General features: G+C 36.5%; 1 protein-coding gene across 1 annotated transcript; it reads right to left on the reverse strand.

The window, feature by feature from the left end:
* Window positions 1-2,238: 2,238 nt before the first annotated feature.
* Window positions 2,239-21,924, reverse strand: LOC121430010 (putative serine protease K12H4.7). The gene is made up of 10 exons (XM_041627279.1): window positions 21,682-21,924; window positions 15,357-15,538; window positions 13,316-13,452; window positions 11,944-12,039; window positions 9,771-9,912; window positions 7,554-7,668; window positions 6,397-6,586; window positions 5,844-5,937; window positions 3,205-3,410; window positions 2,239-2,535 (listed from the first exon to the last, which is right to left on the reverse strand). Exons 1-10 carry the CDS (start codon window positions 21,886-21,888, stop codon window positions 2,426-2,428), a joined length of 1,479 nt encoding a protein of 492 aa, XP_041483213.1. The 5' UTR covers window positions 21,889-21,924; the 3' UTR covers window positions 2,239-2,425.
* Between the last annotated feature and the right edge of the window lie 690 nt (window positions 21,925-22,614).

Genomic DNA, 22,614 nt, shown 5'->3' on the forward strand with positions numbered 1-22,614 from the left:
TTCTTTTTCTGAGCTGTCCTAAATTCTTCACAAACTTTTGAAATAAAACATTTTTACAGCCCATCGACATAATGGCCCGAATTCACAAAGGTGGTTTTGAAAACCCACTGTTGAGTCCATGGTTTATGTAGAATTCCTGTATAATTACGCTTATTTTACAGCGTATAGTAAACAATGTCCAATGGTGATGCGCGCTTTTGTCACAGTGCGCCAAATTGACGCCTGTTGCTGTGGTTCTCAACGCTATTAATGAGTCCACTGTTATGAATTAATGAGTCCACTCTTCCAACAGTGGACTCATGAATAAAATATCTAACCATGGTAACAGGCATCAATTTGGCGCACTGTGACAAAAGTGCGCATCAGCATTGGACATTTTTTTATACACGTGCCCGATATGCAGTAAATTAAGCGTAATCTATACAGGAAATCTGCATAAACCAAGAACTCAACCGTGGGTTTTCAAAACCACCTTTGTGAATTCGAGTGTAGGTGTTGATACACCTGGTGGCCTTTTCGTAACGCTGTTTGTCAGTTACAGGCGACTTAACGAACGACTGGTGATCCTTTCTTGTGGGAAACGATGCAATGCACACCAGATTTTCATCGGTGTTGATGTAGTTCCTCAGAAAGGATCAACAGTCATTTGTAAAATCGCTTGTAATTTACAAATAGCTTTATGAAACACCACAACCTGAAACTGGAAGCTGCTACATGCAGCTTTACAACATACTTCAATCTCTTACCTAGCCTCTTTAAAGTCCAATAATGCACAATATTTTATCTTATTTAGAATAAATTTGCAATATACACGAACATACAAACACTGGCGGATCCAGGGGGGGGGGGCACTGCCTGCCCGTGCCCCCATCCCTTTTGAGAGGCATAATTAAAATTTGTAATGTAAAAATATCGTTAAAACAGAAGTGTCCCCCCCCCCACTTTGTCAGTGAAGACCTTTTTTTAATTATTTCGTGGACAAAATCCCCTTAATTTTTTGTTATATCTTTTTTTCTTTGGTTTGTAAAATTTTTCTTCGGAAAATGTGCCACCTTTATCGAAAAATCCTGGATCCACCCCTGCATACAAATATCAATATGCTGCAGTCACAAAAGCAAAAACCGAATCCAGACCGACTAAACTATTCCACTATTTCCAATGACTTACCATCGGTCGTTCAGGGGCCAGTTTCCTTGGGGTGACTGAAGCCTCAATCTCCAACAATCTGGGAGGTCATTCGAGAAAGAATTGCCCAGTAGTCTCGTTTAAAAGGTAATGTCAATTTCAATTTGCGATTTAATACTATCGCAGACACAATTCTAATTTATATCACTATTTGTTGAGGAAGACATGTTTTCATCTTCTGGGAAGCATATCACAAAAAAAAAATGTCAGTGTTGGGTGACACATAAGAAAATATAATATCAGTATCATCATTAATAATAATAATAATAATAATTAAAGATTTGTATAGCGCACATATCTGTCGATGACACTCAAGGGGCACAATTAACTACTTATATAAAACAGAAATAAAATTAATGAATACACAAAAATTGAACAAACTGACGAGAAAAATACACAATCAGTTAAAGTTGGAAGTCAAAATAACAATTCGGCCTTATTACACAACAGTTAAGGAAATGCTTCCCTCATGAGGAAAGTCTTTAATTTTTTGTGGAATAGCCCCGGGGGGGCCACTTCCATTCACGAGTGGATACCATGCACGACCATGGGGTCTCGAAAAGCACCCTTAACACGTAATTTCCATATTCTGAAAATGCACCCCTTAACAAGCATTGGCGTGTGAAACCCTACCCTTAACAAGTATTGGAAACAAAGCGATACTCTTGGCAAATATTCCCTGAAATGAACCCCTAAACAAGTACAGGAATGTTTTATTATTACGGGTCCTTCGGTCGTCGGCTTTACCTTATTTGGTTTAGTACGACCCCACCTTCTACACCTCGCGCAAATCGGACTCTAAACACGAAGTGTTGGGCAAAAAGGACATCCTTTATAAAACATTTTAATTTTGTTTTATCATCCCCTCAAATTCGACCCTAAACACATAATTTTCCTAGTGAAATAGATACCCTTTTTTCATTATTTTTGTGTTTTTGACACCCTTATCACGTTACGTACGTAACGTGCCCTATCGTGAAAAAGACATCCTTTTTACGTGTTTTTTTGGTCGCGCATGGTATCCACTCGTCAATGTAAAAGTGGCCCCCCGTGGGAATAGCTCTCTTGACTGGCACAACTTAATGTCCGATGGGATTGAATTCCACAAACTGGGACCATTGCTAGTACATGTATATGTACGAGTGGTTGCTGGCTGATATTTGATTGGTGAAATAAGACATGGTTTCTAAGAAACGTTACGTCACAATTATGGCCTCAATCTTGTGAAATTACCCATGCATTATTGGGAGAGCCATTTCTGTATGGTGTCTTTGATTTGAGTCCTGGCCTGAGTTAGCTGGGGTGGATCGTCCGGCGATGGAGGGTACATATTGGCACAGTGAGCAGTACCTGGAGGAAGGACATATTAGTACCAGAATGAATAAAATTAATAATTGAAGGACATCAAATCTTCCCTAATTATACTTGCACATATAGCACTTATACTTACGTTGTCAGAAGTCTCTTAGCGCTCTACAGTATATGCAGCATAATTACCCTGGCTTTAGCAGTGCAGCTGTTACGCGCGCTGCGTTTCAAGGAATAAATTCCTGCCAGGTACCCATTTACCTCACCTGGGTTGAGTGCAGCACATTGTGGATCAATTTCTTGCTGATGGAAATTACACCATGGTTGGGATTGGTTGGGATTATCATGAACATTACTGTACTCTACATCCCTATCATGATCTTTATTTTATATTTATCACCAACACCACCATCACCATAGTCATTACCACCATCATCATTACCACGACAATCATCATGGTCATCATCAACATCAATATAAACATCAATTCATCATCATCATCACTGCAATCATCACCATCATCATCAATCATAATCATCACCACCAAAATCATCATCATTGCCACCTCCACCACCACCACCATCATCACACACAATGGTTTCTAAATTAAGAATAATTTTCTAGCCATCCTGAGCCTAAGAGAAATGTTCATTACTAATATTCAAGTAGGACTTTCCACCCATGACAGGGATTCAAACAGTTTATACACACCATTTATGAAGATTGCAGAGTACATATCTGTTGACTTGGTGATGCCTAACGCATGCCATGGGTCGATAGATCCGTTGGGGAATACAATATTGTAAGCTGCAATTTCTCTTCCTCCGTAGTTTGTATTCGTGAAGTTTACGCCAGCTTGGTTGGTAGTTTTGTTGAACTGCTTGCCATAGATATCCTCACACATTTGAATGGAGAAGCTGAAGAAATCAAACATATATATCTCGGTATTGGTGGTGGGATAAAACTTTTTAAATCAGATACAAACCCATAGCGCCATCTGGAGTCTTAAATTACTCATACCAGGGGCCCGTTGCAGAAGGAGTTGCATATAAACGCAAGTCAAAATATCAATCGCAAGTGCCACATGCGCACTATTGATTGGTTGAAAATCAAGTTGCGCATGATTTTGAGAGTTGCAATTAATTGCAACTCTTTCTGCAACGTGCCCCTGGCCAGTTTCCTGACCCATAGTGCTTGCGTGGTATAGTAATATTGACCCACTTGAATGTTAACATGCTAATTAAAGAAGATTGAAACCGTTAGAACAAGATAGCTTGTGTGAAAGCAGAAAAATCAAAGAAACAGATCAACGAAAGTTTGAGAAAAATCGGACAAATAATGAGAAGGTTAAGAGCATTTGAATATTGCGATCACTAATGCCATGGAGATCCTCACATTGGCAATGCGGCAAAGATGTGTGATGTCACTGATGAACAACTCTCCCCATTACACTAGTATATATTTCAATTAAACTGCCTCTTTTATCACATCTATCAGTAGATCATGTATTCTTTCTATAGGAGGGCATGTAATACAGATTTTTAAAGAATATATCCCGGATAAAAGTTTGTATCACCACAAGAAAAATCAAAAAGAGACATTTTGGGGGTATTTTATAGCCCATCAAAGGGAAAGTTGTTCACATGTGACATCACACATCCTTGTCGCATTGCCAATGAGAGGATCTCCATAGCATTAGTGCAAATGCTCATAACTTTCTCATTGTTTGTCCAATTTTTCCCAAACTTTCTTTATTGTTATTCTTTGATTTTTCTGTTTCAACACAAGCCTACTCATTCCAAAGGTTTCATTCCCCTTTAACTACTCAATACATTTATATCGCAATAATTATATTACCAAGTACCATAACAATTACTCTTCCTCTCAAAACATTTTAGTTTCTCTATACAAATACAATTTTAGGTTCATTCATTCTCTGTAGTATATAAATGTGTTTTTGAAGATTAGGTATTCATAGCACACAGTCAATGAGAAACCACACAGTTTACTCCCCCTTTAAAAGTGATTTGAATGTAGCTATCTTTCAAAAGCAAAACTGAGCAAAGATAGCATGGAAACTCTTGATGGAGAAGAAGTGATAATGTGTCATAATCCAAGAGGTGATTATTTGCTTTATAATTTCACATGAAGAAAAAGGAGCATATTTCCCTCAAAATAGTTTGAACACTGATGATTACTAACACAGGTTAGTATATGTTGGCAAATGTATCATCATTGCTTTGAAGAGGACAAGTTCCATTTAAGTGGCGCATGCGATGCTTTATTTTTCAAATTACAATCAATATACTTGATGCCAGTGAAAAGAATAATTAATGCATGCTATTTTTCTTACAGTCGGTTGTACATGTATATTAAAGGAATGGTCCGGGCTGAAAATATTTATATCTAAATGAATAGAGAAAATTTCAAAGAGCAAAATGCTGAATATTTCATCGGAAAACAACAAAGTTATTGAATTTTAAAGTTTCTCAACATTTTGCGAAAACAGTTATATGCACATCGTCATGAATATTCACTAGGTGGACTGATGATGTCACATCCCCACTTTCCTTTCTCTTTCGGTATTACATGAAATCATACATGTTTCATTATTTCATACATGTATGAATGATGTGTCTCCATTATGATGAAATAAGTTGCAGCAATAAATAACTAATGCACTTAATCAGTTGTCAATCCGATTGCTTTAGTTCTTGGTAGAAAATTTTTTGAATAAACCTTATTTCACATAATGAAATACAGAAGAACAAGTGGAGATATAACATCATCAGCCCACCTAATGAATACCTTAAAGACATGCCTAGAACGGTTTGTTATTTGTTATCCGATTTTTATCAAATTTTTGGCATTTTGCTTGGTGAATTTTAATCTATTCATTAAGACATAAAAATCTCCAGCCTGGACCATCCCTTTAAGGTCAATTCAATCGGTTTATTTACAATTGGTCTTATATCAGTTTGTCCAATTACCGACTCATCCACTATAAATTGGTATATCATCAGTTCGTCCACTCACCACATGGCCTACTCTCATTTAAACTAATGCCATTCCGTCTAATAACCAATTGGCCCAATAGCCATTTAGTCATGGACTAAGTGTTAATTGGGCGAAATGAATGAAAACAAAATGGGTATTAGACCGACTGGCAACGAGACGAAATTGTCATAGACAAACTGGTGATTAGACCAAATGGCTCTTAGACTAAATGAAGGCAGACCATGCGACAAATGGACAAGGTGGCAATAGACAAATCGGCAGTTCAACGAGCATTGCTAAGCTTTGCGTAACAGGCCCCTCAACATTCTGGTACCACTGATTCTCCTACTAACCTGAGAGGAAAGTGTTGTCCAAACGGTTGTTGATCAGTGTCAGTGGTCTGGTAGAAGCCAAACTCTGTACATGTCTGGTAAGTCCACTGTCTCCCTGTACATAATAACAATCTAATTACTAACCCTGCATGATAATCGGTTATGGTATATCATAACAATGAAAACTTTAAAAGAATAGATAATTGAGGCTCATTGATATATCACACACAAATCATTGATATTTCCACAACAACTACTATTTTTCATTAACACTTGGCAGGTCTGTATCACCTCATGAAAATCAAGATTTTGAAATGTTTTAGACAAGAAACTCTCCTAGATAAGCGTTAAACCACCAAGTTAGGGTCACATAACACAGATATCATGAAATAAACTTATAAAATCCGAACCCTATTTTGAATCATTCCCCTACCTTCATCTACATGTATTGCATATGTTTTATATGTTCCCATCACCACTGTTTTTTTTACTAGTTCAACTACCAAAACTAGTAACACTGTAAAACTATGGCTCTCCATTATCCAACATATCAAGACTGAAATCTAGTTCTCACCTCCAACCCCCGCCTCACTGTCCCAAGAGGTCTCCCTCATATCGGCGATCATCTTCTCGTACGATGCATCAACGCATTCTCCGTCGCTCAACAGCGCACTCACGGCTGCGTAACGTGAAAGTTCCGTTCCTAGTGATTCGTTAGCCATGATGTCACAAAGGGTATCGATGGTGACGTTGTTGCTACCACCCTGCAAAAATGAATAAAATCAAATGAAAAAAACATATTTTTTTTTTTTCAATATTATGCATGGAGGATGAACCTGCATGTATATCAAGTCTACACAATATAGATCTATATATCCTCAGAAATCACTGACTGATGGACTGACTGGATTGATTGAATGACCAATTGAGCAACTGATTAACTAATTTGATTGACTGACTAATTGATTGATTGATTGATTGACTGATTAACTGATTGATAGACTGACTGATTGATTGATGGATGGGTGGATGGATTGACTGATTGATTGATGGATGGGTGGATGGATTGACTGATTGATTGATTGATAGATTGATTGATTGACTGCTTGATTGATTGGCTGATTCACTTTTTTATTGATTGATTAATTGATGGATGGATGAATGGCTTGATTGATTGATCAAATTGTTGAGTGATCAATTGATTGATTGATTGAATGGCTTACTGATTGCAAGATTAACTGAATGAATGAATAAATTATTAACCCAGGTGAGGTAAATGGGTACCTGGCAGGAATTTATTCCTTGAAACGCAGCGCGCGTAACAGCTCAATTGCTAAAGCCAGGGTAATTATGCTGCATATACTGTAGAACGCTTTAGAGACTTCTGACAAAGTAAGTATTAGGTGCTATATAAGCAAGTATAATTATAATCATTATTATTCAATACTTTTATTTATTTATCTTGAGTAATGAATAATGAAATTCAAATTCTTACAAAGCAGTGAAAAGACAATAACAACCATGTTTTAAGAATTTCCTTTTGGTGTAACCCATGAGGGCAAATCTCAATTCAATCGTTATCAATTTTAAATCCACATCAAAGAGAAGTCTTGAAGACTGGATTCATAATGTATCTTGATAATGACTTCTGAATTAATTAATTACTTGTTTTTTATCTTCCAAATCTATTCCATTGAGCAAATGTTGAAATTACAAAGGAACTGTATCTACCTCGAAACCCTTGTTATCCTTGTTGTACTGCACAATCTCCATGAAGTTTCCAGCGATAGTCTCATAGAAGTTTGCCACATCATTTATACTTGAGCCGTTTAGTGGACTACAAAGACTATTACAGACAAAAAAAAATAGACTTTCACTTGTGATGGTTGTAAAAGAAAGATAAAGGTTTGATGTTACCTGCAAACAATTCTAAATAAATACCTGAAAATGTCAAACATACAGCTCACTGAATAAAGGTACTAATGAATTGGCTGGATTGGCTTTTGAGGAAAATTTAATAAGCAATACCCCAAAATACCAAGAATATTTTAAAAGAGCAAATTGCAATTTTCAAATCAACTTTTGTCATTTCCACTCAGTTTGATCCCCATGATTTTCATCAATTAGCTCAGTTGTCATTTAGTCAGATGCCAAGATGGTCTAATTTCCACTACTCAAGGAATGATTTTCCTGGTATCGCATCGCAATATACAAGATTGTATTTGTAATGTTTTCATTTGTTGTTTTTATGCCGTTTTGATTTATGTATTCATTCTTTGTAAATATTGTACATATTGATTTTTATCTCAGGGCCCTCAAGGACAGCAGTTTGTTAACTGATGAGGCCACCCTGATTAAATAAAACTGAAAATAAATAAATATGCTCCACTTTTTTGAAAGACTAGCACTATGCAAAAAGTCTTTCGTATAGCATATTTTTACATAGGACTGAACGTTACTTAGTTGAAGGCTTTTCTCTTATGTCCAAAAATGCCTGCTACTCAAATTGGTAAAGCAAAATTATTTCCTGCTACTCATTATTTCTTAAAGGGGAATGAAACCTTTGGAACAAGTAGGCTTGTGTCGAAACAGAAAAATAAAAGAATAAGAACAAAGAAAGTTTCAGAAAAATCGGACAAATAATGAGAAAGTTATGAGCATTTGAATATTGCAATCTCTGATGCTATGGAGATCCTCCCATTGGCAACACGACAAGGATGTGTGATGTCACTGATGAACAACTTTCCCTTTGATGGACTATAAAATACCCTGATAATGTGTCTTTTTGCTTTTTTGTATGGTGATACAAACTCTTTATCCATGATGTATTCTTTAAAAAATATGTATTACATGCCCTCCTCTAGAAACAGCACATGATCTACTGATAGATGTGATAAAAGAGGCAATTTAAGTGAAATATATACTTAAGTAATGGGGAGAGTTGTTCAAGAGTGACATCACACATCTTTGTCGCATTGCCAATGTGAGGATCTCCATAGCATTAGTGATTGCAATATTCAAAAGCTCATAACTTTCTCATTACTTGTCCGATTTTTCTCAAACTTTCGTTGATCTGTTTCTATGATTTTTCTGTTTTCACATAAGCTATCTTGGTCGAAAGGTTTCATTCTCCTTTAATGTGTCAAATGAAAGTTTGGTTCACAAACAGTTTATCTAACAAACATGTCTATACTTAAGTGGTATCAAAGTGATGATGACCATGTGGATTAGATTAAAGGTCAAGTCCACCCCAGAAAAAGGCTAACTTGAATAAATAGAGAAAAATCTATATAGCATAGTGCTGAAAATTTTAACAAAATCGGATGTAAAATAAGAAAGTTATGACATTTTAAAGTTTCGCTTATTTTTCATAAAACAGTGATATGCACAACTTGGTGAGTCAGTCGATGATGTCCATCACTCACTATTTCTTTTGTTTTTTATTGTTAGAATTACACAGTACATGTATTTCATTTTTTTTATAGATTTGACAAGGACCAACTTGACTGAAACATATAGTATTGAACAATGCTATTTCCACATGTTCAGGGAGGAATTAATCGTTGTATCACTTGACAATGAGAAGAATATTAGAATATTTCATATTTCATAGAATAAAATACAAAAGAAATAATAGTGAGTGGATGACGTCATAGTCTCATCATTTGCATACCAGCCAGGATGTGCATATAACTGTTTTGTGAAATTAAGCGAAACTTTAAAATGTCATAGCTTTCTTATTTTACATCCGATTTTGATGAAATTTTCAGTGTTATGCTTGTTGGATTTTCTCTTTTTTTTCAAATCAACTTTTTGTTGGGGTGGACTTGTCCTTTAAATGGGAATAGACTATCTAGAAATGATAAAAAATTCATGGGCGTAAATACATGATATCATACTATTCAAGTGGGGGGGATGACACATAGTTCATTTAGTTTTTGTTTGTACTTGAAAATTTTGGTGAGAGTCTGCCACCCTGTCATATGCATCATTAGAATGTCGATATCGTTGGTTGCCTTCTGGATCGCATCGTTGCACTTTGACCCCACACGACTGGTCGCTAGGGAGTCACGTACCACCGTCAAATACTCTGTAAAAGAAAAACAAGTGGAATGCCTCTGGCCGTCTCACCTGCACCACGCGGTTCAATATAGCAGCAGTGCTGACTTTGAATACTACTCTAACTCGCACAAGATGTTCAGTGATACATGGTTACTCTTATGTCCACTTTTTATGAACTAGACCAATAAACTTACAGAGATATGATGGTTATTCAACAAAAAACCCCAACATGGCCAAAGTTCATTGACCTTACATGACCTGTGACCTTGATCATGTGACCTGAAACTCGCACAGGATGTTCAGTGATACTTGATTACTCTTATGTACAAGTTTCATGAATCAGATCCATAAACTTTCAAAGTTATGATGGTAATTCAACAGATACACCCAGTTCGGCCAAAGTTCATTGACCTTTGACCTTGGTCATGTGACCTGAAATGCGCACAGGATGTTCAGAGATACTTGATTACTATAATATCCAAGTTTAATGAACTAGACCAATAAACTTTCAAAGTTATGATGGTAATTCAACAGATACCCCAATTCGGCCAAAGTTCATCGACCCTAAATGACCTTTGACCTTAATCATGAGACCTGAAACTTGCACAAAATGTTCAGTGATGCTTGATTACTATTATGTCCAAGTTTCATGAATCAGATCTATAAACTTTCAAAGTTATGATGGGAATTCAACAGATATCCGCAATTCGGCCAAAGTTCATTGACCCTAAATGACCTTTGACCTTGGACATGTGACGTGAAACTCATGCAGGATGTTCAGCTATACTTGATTAACCTTATGTCCAAGTTTCATGAACTAGGTCCATATATTTTCTAAGTTATGATGACATTTCAAAAACTTAACCTCAGGTTAAGATTTCGATGTTGATCCCTCCAACATGGTCTAAGTTCATTGACCCTAAATGACCTTTGACCTTGGTCATGTGACATGAAACTCTAATAGGATGTTCAGTAATACTTGAATAACCTTATGGCCAAGTTTTATTAACTAGGTCCATATACTTTCTAAGTTATGACGTCATTTCAAAAACTTAACCTCAGGTTAAGATTTGATGTTGACGCCGCCGCCGCCGTCGGAAAAGCGGCGCCTATAGTCTCACTCTGCTTCGCAGGTGAGACAAAAACAAGGAGAATATAACAATGATTGATTTAGCTTTAGGTTAAGGATTTATAAAAATAGTTGTAATAAACACTGATTTTATTAGAAAGTATGTTATCACCGTAGATCTGGTACATGTACATTAACGTTAACTGAACTTTGTGAAATCATGAAATCTACTATAAAGCTGAAAATCGATTACAATGATGATCATCAATACAGATTTTGAAATTCTTTCCACAACTAGCATTTATCTTCAACCTAGACCAGCTTCATCAACTCCTAATCAAAATAAAAATATTTTTAGAAATTCATCTTATATCATTGTTGTCATTACTATTCAACTCCAAAAAATAATTCTATGAGATTCAATGTTTAACAACTCATGATTGATAGTGCATTGAAATAATAATGCAGAATATGTTTTATGTAGTCCCACCTATTTATTTTTTTCATGTGACCTCAATTATGCAACTTACTTTCCATAAAGAATTTGATTTGGCATATAACCAGGGCTCGACATTACCAGTGGCCCGCAGCAACCTAAATTGAGAGTCGAGCCACCAAACATCTGTAAAAGCTCACACTTGGTGGCCCGGTCTGGCTACCAAAATTTTGATAAATTGTAATGTTTTCTATTGTTTTAGGGCTACCAAAAATATGAAATTGATGATTTTGAAATTTGATGAACTATTTGGGCCAGCAAGCAAAACAGTTTGTATGGAGCCTTGATAAAACCATATTGATGTTTTCTATTCTCCTTAAATTTTACATCATGGACATTCAGATATAGATTTGTGAGAGACAGCGTTTATGCCACAGATTCCGAGTCACAAGGCCACTAGATAAAACTTTTATCTCATTTGACTCGGCAGAAACCAATAAATAATGTGGCTTTGACCCTTGAGGCCAGCCTCGACTCCATCCCTGGAAATTTACCTGGGAAATCCAGTTGAGCTTGAACGGGGGCACTGGTGGCGATAGCCCCAACCACTAGATGAGGGTACTTCAGCCTGAACCATGCTGACAAAGAACCTACAATGGATAAACAATAAATAACATTGATAGCAGAGAGTCTGAAATACTGCTTTTCTATGTGCTACCGGGTTCCCAGCTTTTCAAGAAAACAAGATTTCCTGATTTTTCCCTGATGAAGTTTAAAAACTCCCTGATAAATATTCAAACCCATTCCCAGTTTCGCATGTTTTCTAAGTTGTTGCCTTGAATTACATGGAATTTCAGTATAAAAACAATAATGTGACAATAATTATTACCATCATAACCAGTCATTCAATGGATGTTGTTTCGATATGCAGCAAAATATAACAGAGTCTGACTGACTACCGTGCATTTGACTTTTTCCACTCTCTTGGGAGCATTCCACCTAGGCATTAGTCTACAAAAACAAGCATGACAATCAAATTATAGTAAGATTTACAGTACATCCTACTGGATAACTATTAAATACCTGGGTTAATAGTGGCAAATATGGTGAGAAAGAGAGAAAAAAGGAGAGAGATACACCTGTAGAGAGAGAGAAAAAAAGCTCAAGAGTGAAAGGAAGATAGAGAGGGAGCGAGTGAGAGTGATCAAAACAAAGAGTTCTAGAAGTGAAGAGATGAAGATATATGTGGCCTTCATGGTACCGTTTCATAAAGACTTGTTATAGTAACAAATACAAGATTTCTATAACAAGTTAATGATCAGCCACAGCGACTGTTACTGTAAATTTGTTATTGTAACAAATAAAATCTCATGAAATGGACCCCTGGCCAGCCACGACTTCATCCTAGGAATATATCATGTTGAGTCAACTTACTGGAACCGAATGACCACTGTACAAAGCCTATTGAGATTTTGGAATGTAGTGGTCAAAGGATTAAAGGTAAATGCTAGTTTTGGTAACGATATCAAAATGAGTTCGTACAGAATCCAATGAAATGACCACCAAAGTGTCTGTTTGTATAAATAAAACGCATGTGCCAAAGAATTCTGGAAGAAATTGTGTAATTGCTGAGAAATCAGCAAATAAGCACAGGAATCGGGTAGGGCGTCGGGCCCGAGGCCCTAAGCAATAATTATACATTGTCCCACGTGCGCTTATCTGTGTTGGGGATCTTCGGTGTGAACATTTTTCAGCGTAGATTTCAAGATTTCACAAAGTTCAGTTAATGTAACTGTACCAGATCTAGATCCTCGATGATATACTGACAATTAAGCCTAGTTTTACAGACTTTCTCATGAAACCAGAGTTTACTGCAACTACTGGAATTTCTCTTTAAGTAAATCAAGTTAAAATAATAAGTTATACCTGGATATGATCCTCCAAATGAGATCCACTTGTTCTTGTCCAGTTTCATCTGTTGTCCAATAACTGTCCTAAAATGAGCCAAGTCGGCGAGGGCTTGCTCACTGCTGAGGTACTGCAAGTTATCAACACTCATATCCCTGGAACCAGAAGAAAGAAAATCAAAAGGAAAATCATGAAACACGATAGAAACAAGCCATTACACAGAGCTCTGGGGTCTGTTGCAGAAAGAAATGCGTTTAAACGCAAGTCAAAAAAATCAATCGCAAGTCACAAATGCATGTTGTTGATTGGTTAAAAATCAAGTTGCGCAAGATTTTTAGAGTTGCGATCGATTGCAGCTCTTTCTGCAACAGGCCCCTGCTCTTGAGTACGGCCTATATGACCCCCCCCCCCCCTTTCCTGATTGCCTTTTTCTCCTTCTACCTAATGACAAATTTACAGTCTGATGATTGAATTGAAGTGTCTAACAATGTGTCATATATTTTACTGATTTTGAGGAAATTACAAATGTTTTTATTGATATATCATAAAGAAAAATAAGAAATCGGTGTGTTTGTGGTACCACTCGCATGGTTAAGTAGGTTTTCTTAAAGGAGAATGAAACCTTTGGAACAAGATAATGACAAATAATGAGAAAGTTATGAGCATTTGAATATTGCCATCACTAATGCTATGGAGATCCTCAAATTGGCAATGCAACAAAGATGTGTGATGTCACTTGTGAACAACTCTCCCTATTACTTTAGTACATATTTCACTTAAATTGCCTTTTTTATCACATCTTTCAGAAGATCATGTGTTCTTTCTATTGGAGGGCATGTAATACAAATTTTTAAAGAATGCATCATGGATAAAGAGTTTGTGCCACCATGAGAAAAAGCAAAAAGAGACATTTTGAGGGTATTTTATAGTCCATCAAAGGGAAAGTTGTTTACATTTGACATCACACATCCTTGTCGCATTGCCAATGGGAGGATCTACATAGCATTAGTGATTGCAAAATTCAAATGCTCACAACTTTCTCATTATTTGTCTGAATTTTCTCAAATTTTCTTTGTTCTTGTTCTTTGATTTTTATCTTTCGACACAAGCCTACTAACTCCAAAGGTTTCATTCCCTTTAATTTTGACATATATAATTACCATCTCCTCACTAGCATTCAAATGAGGGGGGAGGCTTGGGGATGCCATGGTCCCTAAAATTTTCATGACCAAGTAAAAAAATTAGAAAAAGAGTGAAATATGATATTATTTTCTGAATATTTAATATTAAGTCCACCCCAACAAATAGTTGATTCGCATAAAATGAGAAAAATCCAACAAGCATAACACTGAAAATTTCATCAAATCGGATGTAAAATAAGAAAGTTAGGACAATTTAAATTTTTTTGCTTAATTTCACAAAACAGTTATATTCACATCCTTGGCTGGTATGCAAATGAGGAGACTATGACATCATCCACTCACTATTTCTTTTATATTTTATCATATGAAATATTCTAATTTTCTCCTCATTGTCAAGTGATACAATGATTAATTCCTCCCTGAACATGTGCAATTAGCATTGATTAATTATATGGTACAGACAAGTTGGTCCTTATTGTCAAATCTAAAAAAGACAAAATATTGTATAATCCAAACAATAAAAAAACAAAATAGTGAGTGATGGACATCATCGAATGAGTCACCTAGTTGGGCATATCAATGTTTTGTGAAAAATAAGCAAAAATTTAAAATGTCATAACTTTCTTATTTTACATTCGATTTTGATGAAATTTTCAGCACTATGCTAGTTTGATTTTTTTTATTTATTCAAGTCAGCATTTCCCTGGGGTGGACTTGACCTTTAAGTCAAAATCTATCCAATTTTTTTATACTTTTAATACGTATTGATCAGAAATGTTGCTCATTTGCTTTGTTCACTTGCATTGTTAATACAAATTTTGCTCTATCTACCATATCTTGCTCCATAAAAGTTTGTGGATTATAATATGCCACTCATCTTCCTGACATGAGTGTGTCAGTTGGATGAGGGAACTTACTCTGTAGGATGGCTCTTTCCGTAGAAACGATGCTCCAACATGATGAGGAAAGCGTTCATCTCCTTGGCATACTCAACCCACGCCCCATCTACCATCCAAACAGGGTTGGCCTCGCCCTCTCCACCGATCATCAAGAAAACTGGTCCCCCGGGAGTGTAGAATGTACTGTTAATGAAGAATCGCTGTTCAAGAAGAAAAAAATTGGAATACTTAATCAGGAAAATTGATTATGAATTACAATGGCTTGGCTTGACATAAATCATGTTAATCATTGCATTGCTCTCCGGAGATAATCTGTTCATTGACCTTTCAGAAGTCGGATATTCGCCAAAGTAGAAGCAATATTTTACACCAGATATTCTTCTTCTTCTGTTGATTTCCTCAAGTCCTGGAGGACTGCAGGATCTCATCACTCCTAGTACAAATGAGGTCAAAATTTTACAGTATTGTGGTGCAATTTGTAGAAAGTTGGCACCTGCAGTAACACACAAAATGCACACAATGATGGCGACGGAATGAATTGTCAAGTGATTTTGTTTTTCTTTTAGTAATGAACTTTTTTTAGGGAAATTGGTTATTGTTTATTGCAGTATATTCATAAAACATCATATCTAATATCAATATAAGGTACAGTGTAAAAATCTTGGTAAAATATCTGTGGATTTTGTACCAGTCAATACACAGAAAAATAAGATGATGATGTATTGTAAATTAGACTTGCTCTCAGTTTTTCTCATTGACAAAAAATTACAATGAATGATCGATTACCGCCTTTACCGGTAATAAAGTATCATCTACTTTTTGTTTTGAGCTCTCCAGACTCCAATCATGCCACAATGTCTTGAGCATGCCTCCCTCTTTCACGCCAAAAAATCAGGGGAAAAATAAAAAAAGGCACACAAATAAGACCACGCCCACTGAATAGTTCGTTCACAAGAATCGACCGGGGGCCGATTGCACGAAAGGGTCTTTGCAAGGACCGTCTTTCGTGTCGCCCATCTTTTATGATGCGCCATATGAAACGCATTTTAAATACACCATCTGCAAACATATTTCTTTCGTCCGTTAAAATAAACAAAATATTTGTTTGCAAAATGATGTGATATATCATGAAATTGTATAAAAATTTGATTTAAAAGCAAGCTAACGAATCTTATTCTTTATCATAAATTTCAGAAACACTCCGCTTATAGCGTATCATAAAAGATGGGCGACACGAAAGACGGTCCTTGGTAGGCAGGACAACAAGAATTTCAAAATGTGTTTGTTGTCCCCAAGAATGATATCAAAAAATTTCTTAATATCTAATTTGTCATGTGAAACCACTTAAAACTTACGTAAAATTCATTTAAACTGCAAAAAAGAGCAATTTCATAGCACCAACATGGGTCGAAAAAGTCGTAGACATCGCGGGTCCCTGTTTATGCACTGTCCTTACTATCGATAGTTTAAACGATCACGATGTGCTCGCTAAATGCGCGCGCCCGTCGGCGTCTGCTAGCCGTCCTCTGCTGTGACTCTCAAATAGCCCCGCATGTGCGATTTTTAGTCAGATCGTCCCATATGCTGTTTTTCATGTTAGTACATAGATGCGTGCGCGTTTTTTGCGGACGCAGATCATGTACCCATCTCCGTCGTCTGCTACGGCTCTCTATATCAGTCCCAACTTGTGAAATGTGTTTTCTGGTGTATTTTCATTTGGTCTACATGCAGTTTGCCCACTTGTCATTTGGTCTAATGCCAAATGGGCTAAACCCATTTGGTCAACTAAATTGCCATTTGGTCTACACTTGGTCTAATTCTCATTTAGTGAAATGTCCAGTTGGTCTAATTTCAGCATATTACCTACATAATTATATATTTTTTTACTTTGTCAAATACTGGTACATAAAATTGGCTTTATATCATGCAGTTCCACATTGTAAATATGTATATTCATTTGGTTCACATGCAATTTGCCCACTTCTCATTTAGTCTAATGCCGAATGGGCTAAACCCATTTGGTCTACACTTGGTCTAATTCTCATTTTGTGAAATGTCCAGTTGGTCTAATTTCAGCACAACCTAGGCTACTTAATTCTATTTTTTAACTTATATACATATATTTTAGTCTTTATACATATACCAAATGGGCTTGACCCATTTGGTTTAAAAAAAATTCTAATTGCCATTTGGTCTACACTTTGTCTAATTTACATTTGGTCTACACTACACTTGATCTAATTTTGAGTCCAGTCCAGGGTCTAATTTCAACATGACCTACATCATTATGATTTTATACTTTGTGAAATATATATTTTTTTCTTTATATAATTTCATTTCACCTTATAGTTTTAGCATTGGTTTCCAAATAAATAATACTTGAACAGTGGCATAATCATGATAATGGAGCCAAAAGTTTTGAAAGGTGTATCAGGTAAATTTATAAAGTTGCAAGCAGAAGCAAACAACAAAAAAATGTTGAAGGGGGGGGGGGGGGGGGGGGGCGGTGTTAATTTCCTTTTATTTTCCAATGCCAGATCAATCTTTCTTTTTGCTTGCTAATTTTTTTAAAAATTATATGTTCTGTTCTATCTACAATTCTTACTAATAATCCTTTTTTTACTTATTTTTTTTCAGACACATTCGCACCCGAACCGACTCTACAAGGGAAGAGAAGGAATTATTGAACCCCTTGAGAATATACAGGTCAAGGGCTGTAATAGTATACAGGGGCACTTCGTGGGAGTTTAATTTCATTTTAATTATGTGTTTTCAGGATTATTTTTTAGGATATCTAAAATTGCAGTGAAAATTATTGCCCCTGCTGATAGTTTTTCAGCTGTGCATGCCCCTCCTTAATTTCAGTGAATAAGGTGTGGCACTGCCCCTTATGATTCATTTTGAATTTTAATGGGCTCCAAAATGCAGTAATTTATAAATGATAGCATAATCTTATTTTGATAAAGCATTTTACTTAACGGGGGGGGGGGGGGGGGTGAATTTGACTACTAAACCAGCCCCCCCCCCATGTCAAGGATTAAATTTTTGGGAAAAAAGCATATATAAAATAGATATAGTTATTGCATATCAGAATATTATTTTTTCTTCATGTTTTCTCAATAACTCTAAGCTGTTATTGATGAATTCTTTCTTGAAACAAAAATAAGCAATTTATCCAAACATGTCAGTTTCATTTTGTAGACATATGCATTGAATTTACCAATTCAGAATATAAGGTATGCAATCTTTCATAAATGTTGATTTTTATCACTGGTGGATCTGGGGGAGGGCACATCTAGCTCAACCCCCCCCCCCCCTTTGAGAGCTACAGTCAAGATGTAATGAAAATATGCAATTTTCATCAAAGAATGCCCCCCTCCCAGGATAAATCCTGGATCCACCACCCCTGGTTTTGATTAAGTTTACATGTATTTTCATTTTGAAAAAAAAAAATTCCTAGAGATTTATAAACAGCATGATTTACACTGAGCATTTCATACACTTTGTGCAGAAGAAATATTATCTTGAGAAATTTGGTTATTAAATTACGGAAGATATCTTTTGGAAATGAAATTACTTTATTGCAGTTATGTCTTACATTGTATTGTCATTTTACTTGATAGAAATTCATTATTTTTTATAACCATGACAGTGTTATAAATTCATATTTGCTAAATTGTAATAATCATTTTGATGTTCCTTCATCTTCATGAATGTATGAATTCTAGTCATCTGCTTCAGTCTGCCCAATGAAATGGTTACAAAGGGCCTAAGCATCCCTTGTCATTTTTCAATAATTAGTTAAGTCAGTAGTCAAGTAAGGGGTCAGACAGTTTGGCTGTATTATATTTGTTTGTCTTACTAGTGTCAATTTACTAAACTTTTTCTGCTTGTGATTGAACCACCAAATTGCCAGATAGTACCATTTTGTTGGGCAGACATTAATATTGACTAGAGGACTTACTTTCCAAACCAACCTAAAGATATACTTCATGTATTACAGGGGTATATTGCCTCCATTCCATTGTTGGGATGTATGCTATGGGCTGGGTAATATCATCTAACTTGTCCTGGAATAATCATTCTCTATAACAAGTTCACAGACAAACGGAGATTCCACTTCAGCAACTCTCAGTTGAACATCAACATTCCTGGCATTGGTGGGGGAAGCCAAAAATTTTAGGGGGGAACCACCAAAATCTTTTGACCCCCCCCCCCCCCGAAAAAAAAAGATAGTGACCAAATAATATCTTGGGGGGGGACACAGGAAACAAAATTGAAAATTGACAAGCCAAAAAAAATTAAAAAATAAGATTATCAACAAAAAATTGAGGGGGATGGAATCGTCCCCTGACTCCCCTCCCCACCTCAAATTTAGGGGGATACTCCCCCCCCCCCCATTCCGCCGCCTATGATTCCTGGTGCTTGGAGATCTGCGAAAGGCATGCTATAACATCCACTTAAGTTCCATTTCCTTTCATGTTTTTTCCTCTTCTTAGTGAGCATCTCTAAGTGTTCATATTTTTTCAGTGTCCTTTTTTAGATTTATCAAACTCAGTTTTATTACCTGATAAAATTCTATCCCAAGAATTGAACACTTTGATCAAATTTGGAAGTTCAACTTAATGTAACTGACAATATATAACTGAAAATAGAAAATAAAAGGCAAAAATAATAATTATGAGAAAAATAATAAAGAAAAACAGTTACTCAAATCAAATTCACTCAAAACCATACACTAATGTACTCTCCTCAAAAATCAGTTCTCACTTTTAGGTATTGATCATTCATTCAGTCAATAAAATAATAAAAACAGAGACAGGAGGTCCTCCTCAAAATAAACACAAACACAGAGTCTCACATACACACTACACATGAAGAGTAAAATCAGTTTGTATCTTTCGTGGGATTTGTTTTTATGTAAATCTGGATTCTTCTTGTTAGTAGGGCCTTAGGTCACTCTGACTTGAACTTAAAACTTCCAATCTCAAGAAGGCAAGATATCTCAGTAGATAGTCATTGTCAAGATGTTTAGGAGTTCAATCTGGAGGTGAGGTTATTCATGATGGCATCTGATATTCTGGCAGAAAGAATGAGAAATAAAAAAGTGCATAAATACAATTATTTATTTTTTCAATGCAAATTAAATAAACGAGTCATTCAAGATAGTGTGTATTTTTTAGAGGGGGGGGGGGGTGATGGCATATTTTAGTCCAAATTATTTTTATCTTCATTTTTTTTCCACTTTGTATTACCATTTATTCAAAAATTGCAATAAACATATTAATATATAAATGAGTTTTAATCTAGTTGGCAAAAGAAAAACCAGTGGCGGCGGCAGTGCAAAGAAAATGCCAGTAAAAGGCAGTAAAGCACTGTGTCTGAGTGACTGACACCACGGCACTGACAGTGAGGTGAATGTTCATTTTCCAGTGCATGCACATTATTGCCCCATCATATTCACTCGTTTTCAGAAAATATTTAGTTATTCCTCATATGACCATGATTATCTCCTTCATGTCATTACTCTGGTGTTTATTCATGATTTTAAATTCAGGAAATCATTTAGCAAACAAAGAAAACAAAGCATTTCTTGACTGTGATTCCGTGTGATTCAAGTTCTATTTCATTTCTGTGTATCACATGTACGCACGTACGTGACGTAATCTTGATCTCTAATCTGCTAATTGTTATGTTAATTAATCATCCCGTGCGCGCGATTAAAATGGCTCGAAATTCGACCAAATTCAAGGGCAGCTCAGCTTGTAAACCTCACTGAGAAGGGCTTCCACAGCCCTTGCGATTCCCCGCGCTGCAATTTAACTGCAAGACACAGAAAGGAAATCAATTCAAGTTTCACAATCAACGGAAAATCCAGAACACTTCGAGACCCATTTTGCAAGAAATACAACTAAATAAGGTAAGAATTGAGAGCAACTCACGACACTTTTGACTTACCGACACTTTCATGGTTATTTTTGGAAGATTTCATGGAATTTGGGGCACGAAAATGACTTCGGTAGCTCGCGAAAGTCCTATGCATTACGATGACATATTTTTCATCGCACGGGAGGACAATCACAAAGAGAAAATATCATATTCATCCGCACTGACAGGGGCTTAATTTTGACGATATCGCATCGCTATGCGATTTCACTCATTGACAAGCGGACGTAACTTACGTACAAATTTTGAGCACTTCCGCGACAGCGCCATCTAGTGACTACGGCCGTGCCTATCCTGGGAAAGACCCTTTCGTGCAATCGGCCCGGGAGCGGATATACTCCAACCCCCGAAGCTCTGGGCTTCGTGAGACTGGCCTCCCGCTTGACTTCAATCATACCTGATTCCATGTTCGCAGATCGGCGTCGTTGAAATGATCTAACTTCTGTTCAAACCACATATCAGGAGGAAGATTGTACTTCTCTTTTATCGGTGGTGCTCCAAGCATTCCATGTTTTGGCCTTCCGTGTTTAAATCGACCAAAAGCAGATATTAAAGGCAGCAAAACTGCCAGAATGAAGACAGACTTTTGGAGGATCCTTGCCATTTTCTTCTCTTCTGCTAGCTCGAAACAGGTGCGCGATCATGTGATAAAAAATCACGTGATCACTGGGGGGGGGGGGGGGGGGTGGCGGTGAGTGTGACATTGGGCCCCTGGCTGTAGCTTAATTAGTGACGTTCCTTTAATTGCCTTTGGGCCTTGGGTGCTGTGCTCGAGCAGTACAAATGGATTGGAAAAATGAACATGTATACATAATTTTTATTTGGGAGTGGCCTTTTGTAAGATTTTTTCAAATTTCATATTTCAGTATACAATTCTGTACAGAAGATTACATACATTCGAATAAACAAATACACTCTATCAAACACAGCGCCCTCCAGTTCAAATAAGAAGGTATGTAAAAAAAACCCACTGTATGCGGATTATATAAATATCTGAATCGTATCAGGTTAATTGGCCCATATACTTCGTAATTAAGTTCTATATCAGTATTCAATTTCTAATACTTGTTATGATTTTTGTTTAAACATTTTGTTTTACCCCACTTTAAACTGTCAGAACAACAGGTTATATGACAAATACTAACATCATGTTGGCCTTTTGGGGCCGCTCTATAAGGGGGAAGATTCAAGCAAAAAAAGGGGTCTTCATGCAACCGCAAGCAATGGACATTTCGCACCAGAAAAAAATTGACAAGCAAAAAGGGGGGGGGCCGGGGGCTTCAAGTTCAGAGGAGGGGCCCACTGCCCACTTAGCTCGTCAGGGATGAGT

The sequence above is a fragment of the Lytechinus variegatus genome, chromosome 16 (genome assembly GCF_018143015.1).
Source record: "Lytechinus variegatus isolate NC3 chromosome 16, Lvar_3.0, whole genome shotgun sequence".
In the NCBI taxonomy this organism is placed as follows: Eukaryota; Metazoa; Echinodermata; class Echinoidea; order Temnopleuroida; family Toxopneustidae; genus Lytechinus; species Lytechinus variegatus.

Coding starts and splice junctions, on each gene's coding strand:
- LOC121430010 (XM_041627279.1), bottom strand. CDS start 21,888: ATGGCAAGGATCCTCCAAAAGTCTGTCTTCATTCTGGCAGTTTTGCTG. Junction 12,040..13,315: donor ATTTGGAGGATCATATCCAG/GTATAACTTATT, acceptor TATCCATTGTAG/GTTCTTTGTCAGCATGGTTC. Junction 5,938..6,396: donor CAGTGAGGCGGGGGTTGGAG/GTGAGAACTAGA, acceptor TATTATGTACAG/GGAGACAGTGGACTTACCAG.